This window comes from Arachis duranensis, unplaced genomic scaffold (genome assembly GCF_000817695.3).
Source record: "Arachis duranensis cultivar V14167 unplaced genomic scaffold, aradu.V14167.gnm2.J7QH unplaced_Scaffold_215208, whole genome shotgun sequence".
In the NCBI taxonomy this organism is placed as follows: domain Eukaryota; kingdom Viridiplantae; phylum Streptophyta; class Magnoliopsida; order Fabales; family Fabaceae; genus Arachis; species Arachis duranensis.
Genome location: NW_026264696.1, coordinates 604 through 10,532, shown reverse-complemented (window position 1 = coordinate 10,532; position 9,929 = coordinate 604). Strand labels below are relative to the sequence as shown.

The 9,929-nt window shown below is 38.8% G+C and overlaps 3 protein-coding genes across 3 annotated transcripts; all 3 read right to left on the bottom strand.

The window, feature by feature from the left end:
* Positions 1-1,600: 1,600 nt before the first annotated feature.
* LOC107472632 (extensin-like) lies at positions 1,601-3,293 on the bottom strand. The gene is made up of 3 exons (XM_016092136.1): positions 3,066-3,293; positions 2,937-2,990; positions 1,601-1,996 (listed from the first exon to the last, which is right to left on the bottom strand). The coding sequence occupies exons 1-3, from the start codon at positions 3,291-3,293 to the stop codon at positions 1,601-1,603; spliced, it is 678 nt and encodes a 225-aa protein (XP_015947622.1).
* A 96-nt stretch (positions 3,294-3,389) lies between these two features.
* Positions 3,390-5,049, bottom strand: LOC107472631 (uncharacterized). The gene is made up of 2 exons (XM_016092135.1): positions 4,102-5,049; positions 3,390-3,965 (listed from the first exon to the last, which is right to left on the bottom strand). Exons 1-2 carry the CDS (start codon positions 5,047-5,049, stop codon positions 3,390-3,392), a joined length of 1,524 nt encoding a protein of 507 aa, XP_015947621.1.
* A 4,067-nt stretch (positions 5,050-9,116) lies between these two features.
* Positions 9,117-9,512, bottom strand: LOC107472629 (gibberellin-regulated protein 14-like; the record flags this gene model as incomplete). The annotated part of the gene is made up of 1 exon (XM_016092134.1): positions 9,117-9,512. A coding segment is annotated over one exon (396 nt), but the record flags the coding sequence as incomplete, so codon positions are not given.
* Positions 9,513-9,929: the final 417 nt, after the last annotated feature.

The window sequence follows — 9,929 nt, the reverse complement described above, 5'->3', positions numbered from 1 at the left end:
TTAATAACAATACAATTTATCCTTTAAGTTTATCCTTTACACAGTTTTTTATTATACTAATTTAAAATAATTAAATTTAAAACAACATATTCAAATAGATTTAATATTTTTAATTTAAAATATAAATTTAAGAAACAGTTTAAACAAAATTAAAATTCAACAATTTAATTTTAAATTTTTTAAATTTTGACACATCTCAAAATACTTTTTAAATATATATCTATCTCGAAACATAAATTTTACTCTATCAAACTTTTCACTTGCTCATAAATTCTAGTCCGCAACATCTCACATTCATTCTTTGTTACAGCGCTCCTTCCCTACCCTGCGCTCTTCACCCGTCCTGCACTCTTTTTCTGTTTCGTGCTCCTCTAGTAAAAGATTCTATCTTTTTAATATAGAGTAAAGTACCATTTCTACCCATGGAAGTTGAAACGCCGAGAAATCTACCCACAAAAGAAAGAAACTACCAAATGTAACCATCAATCGTGACATCCGTGGGACGAAACTAACCAAGTCTTATTCCGGCGTTGACTCCGTTAGTAACGCTACGTACGTGGCACTTCATGGTGTGACATGGCTTAGGGGGCTTCACACGTGGATTGCTGAGCTGTGTGACCGTTATAATGTATCCTCAACCCCAAAATTTCCCAAATTCAAACCTTGTTCCATCCTAAAGACGAACCCTAACCCTAGATTCACCCAAATCTTTGAAATTATACCAATGTCGAGGCGAAGACTCTTTACTCCACCTTCGAATAGTAGTGGTAGTGTGTCTGGAAGTTCAATTTCAAAGCGGGTGAATGATAGGAAGTTCAATGGCAGATGTTTCTGTGGGTTGCGGGTGACGCTGTTACAACCAGGGATGGCGATGAATCCTGGGAGGTGGTTCGTTCGTTGTCTCAATTGAAAGGTAACCCGTTGTACACCCTGTTCTGTGTGAGTTGAATGTGCATTTGATTTTTAGTTTTTTTTTGCAACGGATAGAACTTGGACTGCAACTTCTTTGCATGGGTAGATGAAATCGAAGGGCAGTGGGAGGATTTGAGGAGAGCACTGTCAGAAAGAAAGATGCAGGAAAACGTTAATGAGGCTGAGGCTGAAGTGAAGATGCTCATGATGTTAGGGAAGTTTAAAGCTGAAGCTAGTAAACTTAGGTTTTGGTTTGTGATTATGTCAATGGTGGTGGTATGTAACGTTGTCTGCACTTTGTATCTGATTCTTAGGAGGTTTTGAGCCTAAGTAGTTGTTAGTGTTAGAGAATGACAAAAATACCCATGCTCGATTCTGAATCTGTCATTTGTAAACATCTGGAATCAAGAAAATGTCAAATAGAGTTTTATAAGATATGTAACTTGCAGAAGTTATCTATTACTAATTGCAAGTCTTTTTTACTTTCTGCTCCAAAATAACATGAAAGACGGGCAAAATAACCTCATAAGTACGTAGTAATTGAGTTACTGAATTGTTCAAGTTATAGGTATGAGTTATCAACTACAAGTATGCACCCATACCGAAAATCAAAACATAAGCAATTGAAGGTATAGTATGTGACATATCCAACAATTGTAAGATAAACTGCCATGTAAAGACTCTTGCTTCATGGATTTGGAGTGGAGTTGCTGCTTCCGCTTGACCCTTCCTTCAAGTGTGCAGTTGTTGAACCCTTTTTTGGTGGTGGACGGAAGGCAGGCTGCGGCCACCTACTTGAGCTTGATCCTCTCACTGTGGGAGTTGTCATGAATTCCATGAACCTGGAAGTAGTGTCCTGGGATGCAGCTTGCATGGTTTGAGGTGTCACAATGGGTGGCACATCAGAGGCCGGGGGTGATGGACTAGTAGTAGTTGGTGTTGCTGGAGCAGATTGTGGTTGCCGAGTAGTTGGTGGTGGTCTTCGCAAATTCTTCTTCTTCTTTGGTGGCCTTTTTGCAGTTGGTGGCCTAGTTGAAGGAGATCTCACTGGATTAGGAACGGGTTGAGGAACTGGGATGGTCTCCTACAACAGTAGACACATATGAGTGATTTGATTAAACAGAACTTGTAAAATGAAGTTGTAAAATACATCACTAGACTTACAGGTGGTGGCTGAGATGTTGCTGCTTCAGCTGCGTCAAGAGCTTCTAGAGTTTCCTCCTAGAACATCTCTTCTAGTCTTGCCGCCTCCTCCCGTCATCCTCAGCAGTTGGGTGTTGACTTGAACTTTGTCCCCCAGCACTAGGGGTATGCGTGGGCTGAGTGAAACCGGGTTCAATGTGACCCAGACCCGACCCAAAATATAAACCGGGTCTATTTATTAGACCCGAACCCAACCCTAAACTCGATGAAACATATACACTTTCGGGCCACGATTATACCGGGTAAAAATCGGGTGAAAACCAGGCTGTTAACATTACATTACCTTAATACCTTCTTATAAGCAAGCATGTGAAAATATCCAAATTTCTAAGACTCCAATCATTATTTGACATGGTAAAATTCACTTAGAAAAATATAACAAGAACCAACTCTTCTCTAAAATTAAATCATAACCATAATCAATACTAATATTGTCTAATAACACCAAATATTTAAATCAATACAAATAACACAATATTATGTATTAATTAGTCTAAAATCTTATGCATTTTAAACATAAAACATTAACTTATAATCTTATAATAACTAATAACACAAAATATTAAGGTTTACAATACTTAAATTTCATATAAGAATAGCCATCATCAATCACTAATACACAAAATATTAATTGTATATGATGATCGGGCCACTGGGTCGATTTCGGGTAGTTCGAGCCATGGCCCGGAATCGACCCAAAATAATGATCGGGTCTATTTTTGAGACCCTTACCCTACCCTAGACCCGGTGAAATCACACCAAATTAGCCCCTAAATTGTTCGAGGCCGGACTGGGTCTTCGGGTCGGGTCGGACCATGCACACTCCCAGCCATTGCCTCCTTCTTCTTGGAACAGCTACGACTGTTGTGTCCAGTCTGCAATACATTTAACATGAAATAAACGTGGACATTGAAAGCACAAGTAATATGAGCATATGAATTATGGTTTACCTTTAGGCAGTACTTGCAGGTGATGGGGCCACACTTTCTGGGGGCCCTATGAGAATCTGGGGTGGGTTCTTTTGGGGCGTCGTTCTTCTTGTCTCTTTTCAACTTTGGCCTCCCAATCTGCTTCTTGTATACTGGGGGCAATATAGGAGGTAAATCAACATGCTGCCAGTATTCTTGACTAGGAACAGGCTGGATGACGAACTGGTATGTGTTATTATATGCCCCCATAGAGAGTCAGTTCTGTGCATGTTCCTCTGGCCTCCTATTCTAGTATGCAAGGGCAGCACATGCATGCCCACGGGGTAAGCCAGTCAGTTGCCAAAACTAGCAGGAACAAGTCCTCTTTTCTATATCCACCATAATCTTATGTGGCAGGCACTGTACTTCATACACATTACCAGGATCATCTCCGGTGGGAAAAGGCCGCCACTTGTTGCTCTCCCTTTTCTCTTTTTCCAGCCTACTCTGCTGCACAGGAGTGATTACTCCATTATATCCCACCAACGCCTTCTTGTTTCTTGCAATTATGCTTATCATATAACACCTCACCTCTTCCAGCATAGTTATAATAGGCTTCCCTCTCATTTTCTTTATCCTAGAGTTGAATGATTCACAATTGTTGTTCGTGTAGTTGTCAGACTTTGGGTATTCACTGAAACCACTCCTACTCCATTGACTTGTAGGGATCCTGTTTAGATAATTCCAAGCATGGGGATTAACCCGTTTGATCCTATCCAGTACAGCATTGAACTCTTGGGAGGTTGTGGCCTTGGCACATCTCCACATAGCAATTTTTAATTCTGTATCCCCCCACTGTTTTCTAAAGTTCTGCCAAATGTGCATAGCACAAAATCTGTGATGTGCTCCTGGATTCACTTCACGCATAGCAGGGATGAGGCCCTAGATGAGAAAAGCAGCACAATTATATCAATATACCATATGAAGGTTAGTAACTATGACAGCAAGAGGTATGCATGATACATTGTAAGAAACTAAAAGTGAACACATACACATAGCACACGAATTCAGCCCTTACCTTCTGCATGTCTGACATGAAGTTGATTCCATTGATTGCAGCGTCACCTAAGTCTTCTTGTAGGAGTTCGAGAAACCACTTCCAACTATCCTTGCATTCACATTCTACAACAGCATACGATATAGGGTATATGTGGTTGTTGGCATCATGACCAATTGCAGTCAATAACTGGCCAGGGTAGTATCCCTTTAGAAAAGTTCCATCTAACCCTATAAAGGGCCTGCAGCCACTCGAAAAACCCTTTTTACACCCTTCCAAGCATATATATATCCTTTTGAACTTATGCCCAGTCCCTTCAACAAAATCAGTACTAATCCTCACAGTGGAGCCAGGGTTGGTCCTCATAATTTCATTAGCATAGTCCCTAAGAACTGCATACTGAGCTATTTCTGAGCCCTCTATTCGTTCTTTGGCCTTCACCATGGCCCTGTATATCTTCCTTTCATTCACAATCACGTCATACTCCTTTTTGAAAAAATCTTGTGCCTGCCTTTGAGTCATGTCTGGATGATCACGGATCTTGTCCTCAAGCTCCTCTACAACCCATTTACCATCTGCAGATTTATTCTTATTAACTCTGCTGCAGGTATGCTCATTCACAAACGTTTTCACCTGAAAGCTTAATGGAAATGACCGTTTTGCACAGTATATCTGCCATGGACAACTCTCATCATAACATATGGCCTTGCACCTAGTTGAATCCACTCTTGGAAAGAATATGCTTCGCCCTATGTTGATGTTGAACTTCTTAACTGCCTTCTTGAAATGGTCCAGATTTTCAAACTCCATGCCAACCTCCAACCTTACTTCCCTTACTGGAGCATCTGGATTCGCTTGAGGAAATGCTGCATGCTGACCGTCTTCATCATCACTTGCAATAGAATCTAGCTCCTCCGACTCGTAACAATGCATCCCTGCACTTGCCTCTGACATATCTTCACCCTCCATAGGTATAAAAAATGAAGGATGCTTGTTTGGATCCTGGTTAGGTATGAATGTTTGCCCTGAAGGTGGAGGCCTCACTGTTGATCATCTCTTCCTCTTCTTTTGACTACCACCACCCACATCTGGATTTATATCTGGTTCGGGATGTGAACTGCTGGGTTGACTACCACTACCGAGTGTTTCTTTTTCATTTTGAATGCTCTGCTCTTGAGACTCTGGTTCTTGACAAGGCTGTGGGATGTATTGTGTAAAAATTTCAACAGATTCTACAGGCCCTTTATCAACAGTGGGAGCCACTGACTCCGCAGAAACTAGAATTTGGTTCCAGTTTCTTCACTTGCAGCTGACACATTTGGTTGTTCAGGGTGTGGAGGAGTCTTCTCCAGCGGTTGATATGGAGGTAAGTTGGGTTTGGTGGGTGCATTTGGGAGCTGAATGATCCTTGGTGCCTCATCGAAGGTTATCTTTGGTGAATGGGTGGGTATATTTAGTTGATCATTGCTTATATCTTGTTGTTGTGTGTTTCTTGTGGTAGGATAGACGTCTTTGTCTACCACATCATCCTCTGTTTGAGCATCTAGTCCAGGCACACCTCCTACACTCTTACTCAGTTTCACCAGTCTCTTTTCTTTCTTCTTTGGTGTTGGGGGTCTCCTAACACGCTGTTTGATTCTGTGCTTGACTGGGGTCCTATTAACATTTACTATCTCAAGCTCTGGTTCAGGTTCATTATTTTTTTCTATGAACTCAGGAAGGTTAACTGGATGCTCAGTGAACACATCAACTGTCCTCCCATTAGCAATTGCTGCTTTGTACATACTCACCACATCCATGTCTAGTCTAAGCAACCTCAACCCATCATCCAACTCCTTCCCAGGTTCAAGCCAGTAAAGCTCGCTCACATCAGTGTACCTTATATTCTTTACTAGGTCATTCATGAAGAACTTGGTAAGGGTATCCACATTCACTTGTTCAATCTCTGTTTTTTCACCCCTAACAGATGCCAGTTTGCCATCTTCACTCTTTTCAAATTTTTTCTGTGACTAATGACTAACGTAATGTGGATAGTTGCCATCTGCAAACACACATATACAGAAAAAAATCAATTCACAACCACATCATAGTCACTACAAAGACACCCTAATAAAAACCTCATATCCACAACCATGCACCGAAAATCCATAAAACCATGACAGAGAGATCAAAGGTTACTACTTACATATGAATGACACCACGCAACTCCAACAGCTGACACGATCCACACCAACAAGCACCCTCTCTTCAACACGGAAATTATCATCGGCACCAGAGATTTTATGTGAGTGGAGAAGATGAACAGTGTATTCTTAGGGCTCTACCCTCTGTTATGTGAAACGCGCGAAGAGGTGTTCCTATGATAACTGTTCAATTCTAATTTCCCTTTTTTTTTAAATAGAATTTTGAAATCCAATTATATTTTTAGATAATTGTAATTATAATCTCCACGTATGAAGCCATGTCACGCCGTGAAGTGCCACGTACGTAGCATTACTAACGGAGTCAACGCCGGAATAAGGCTTGGTTAGTTTCGTCTCACGAATGTCACGATTGATGGTTACATTTGGTAGTTTCTTTCTTTTGTGGGTAGATTTGTCAGCGTTTTCAACTTCTATGGGTAGAAATAGTACTTTACTCTTTAATATATATTCTTGTTTGTATTTGAGGGAAAAAACTTCATCTTGTAAGAATAGCTTTAAAGCTATTATAGCTAAATAATAACTGCTATCTTCACATCCTTCTTTTTATGATTTTTGATAATTTTAAATGTGTTTACAAAATATTTAGTTTGTTATTTATTATTTTAGATGTGTTTGCTTGATTTTACTAAAAAAATTTATATTATATGTATTTTTAGATGTGTTTTAATATATTTTATTTATTATTTATTATTTTAGATGTATCTTGAATATAATTTAAAAATTATACCGTAAATCAAATCACTTCTTCGAAAGACACTACTAAAAAATATAAATAATTATTTATTTTTAAAATAAACATCATTGAAAAATAAATGTTACAGTGATAGAATTAATCATCTGTTTTTTATTTATTTTATTTTAGTTTTTTGTCTTTACCTTTCAAGCTTTGTTGACTATATATTTGAACTATGGTCAGTTTGAATTGACTTTGAAAAAAATACTTATTTTTTTATTTTTTTAAAATTTAACAGACAAAAAATATCAAATATTTGGATAGGCATGTATTTTAAAAAGAGTTTTCAAGTATTAAAAATATCTTTTTTTTAAAAAAAAGGTATATTTAGCTTTTAGAAAAAATAAATAATTTATTTTTTTAATAAAAGTAATTTTTCTAAAAAACATATCCAAATAAGTTTGAAATTGAATAAAAGTACTTTATTTAAAAAAATATTTTTTTCACTTAAAAAAAGTCAATCCAAACTAATTTTTAGTGTCAGTAAACCTAACAATACTTAATAACAATACAATTTATCCTTTAAGTTTATCCTTTACACAGTTTTTTATTATACTAATTTAAAATAATTAAATTTAAAACAACATATTCAAATAGATTTAATATTTTTAATTTAAAATATAAATTTAAGAAACAGTTTAAACAAAATTAAAATTCAACAATTTAATTTTAAATTTTTTAAATTTTGACACATCTCAAAATACTTTTTAAATATATATCTATCTCGAAACATAAATTTTACTCTATCAAACTTTTCACTTGCTCATAAATTCTAGTCCGCAACATCTCACATTCATTCTTTGTTACAGCGCTCCTTCCCTACCCTGCGCTCTTCACCCGTCCTGCACTCTTTTTCTGTTTCGTGCTCCTCTAGTAAAAGATTCTATCTTTTTAATATAGAGTAAAGTACCATTTCTACCCATGGAAGTTGAAACGCCGAGAAATCTACCCACAAAAGAAAGAAACTACCAAATGTAACCATCAATCGTGACATCCGTGGGACGAAACTAACCAAGTCTTATTCCGGCGTTGACTCCGTTAGTAACGCTACGTACGTGGCACTTCATGGTGTGACATGGCTTAGGGGGCTTCACACGTGGATTGCTGAGCTGTGTGACCGTTATAATGTATCCTCAACCCCAAAATTTCCCAAATTCAAACCTTGTTCCATCCTAAAGACGAACCCTAACCCTAGATTCACCCAAATCTTTGAAATTATACCAATGTCGAGGCGAAGACTCTTTACTCCACCTTCGAATAGTAGTGGTAGTGTGTCTGGAAGTTCAATTTCAAAGCGGGTGAATGATAGGAAGTTCAATGGCAGATGTTTCTGTGGGTTGCGGGTGACGCTGTTACAACCAGGGATGGCGATGAATCCTGGGAGGTGGTTCGTTCGTTGTCTCAATTGAAAGGTAACCCGTTGTACACCCTGTTCTGTGTGAGTTGAATGTGCATTTGATTTTTAGTTTTTTTTTGCAACGGATAGAACTTGGACTGCAACTTCTTTGCATGGGTAGATGAAATCGAAGGGCAGTGGGAGGATTTGAGGAGAGCACTGTCAGAAAGAAAGATGCAGGAAAACGTTAATGAGGCTGAGGCTGAAGTGAAGATGCTCATGATGTTAGGGAAGTTTAAAGCTGAAGCTAGTAAACTTAGGTTTTGGTTTGTGATTATGTCAATGGTGGTGGTATGTAACGTTGTCTGCACTTTGTATCTGATTCTTAGGAGGTTTTGAGCCTAAGTAGTTGTTAGTGTTAGAGAATGACAAAAATACCCATGCTCGATTCTGAATCTGTCATTTGTAAACATCTGGAATCAAGAAAATGTCAAATAGAGTTTTATAAGATATGTAACTTGCAGAAGTTATCTATTACTAATTGCAAGTCTTTTTTACTTTCTGCTCCAAAATAACATGAAAGACGGGCAAAATAACCTCATAAGTACGTAGTAATTGAGTTACTGAATTGTTCAAGTTATAGGTATGAGTTATCAACTACAAGTATGCACCCATACCGAAAATCAAAACATAAGCAATTGAAGGTATAGTATGTGACATATCCAACAATTGTAAGATAAACTGCCATGTAAAGACTCTTGCTTCATGGATTTGGAGTGGAGTTGCTGCTTCCGCTTGACCCTTCCTTCAAGTGTGCAGTTGTTGAACCCTTTTTTGGTGGTGGACGGAAGGCAGGCTGCGGCCACCTACTTGAGCTTGATCCTCTCACTGTGGGAGTTGTCATGAATTCCATGAACCTGGAAGTAGTGTCCTGGGATGCAGCTTGCATGGTTTGAGGTGTCACAATGGGTGGCACATCAGAGGCCGGGGGTGATGGACTAGTAGTAGTTGGTGTTGCTGGAGCAGATTGTGGTTGCCGAGTAGTTGGTGGTGGTCTTCGCAAATTCTTCTTCTTCTTTGGTGGCCTTTTTGCAGTTGGTGGCCTAGTTGAAGGAGATCTCACTGGATTAGGAACGGGTTGAGGAACTGGGATGGTCTCCTACAACAGTAGACACATATGAGTGATTTGATTAAACAGAACTTGTAAAATGAAGTTGTAAAATACATCACTAGACTTACAGGTGGTGGCTGAGATGTTGCTGCTTCAGCTGCGTCAAGAGCTTCTAGAGTTTCCTCCTAGAACATCTCTTCTAGTCTTGCCGCCTCCTCCCGTCATCCTCAGCAGTTGGGTGTTGACTTGAACTTTGTCCCCCAGCACTAGGGGTATGCGTGGGCTGAGTGAAACCGGGTTCAATGTGACCCAGACCCGACCCAAAATATAAACCGGGTCTATTTATTAGACCCGAACCCAACCCTAAACTCGATGAAACATATACACTTTCGGGCCACGATTATACCGGGTAAAAATCGGGTGAAAACCAGGCTGTTAACATTACATTACCTTAATACCTTCTTA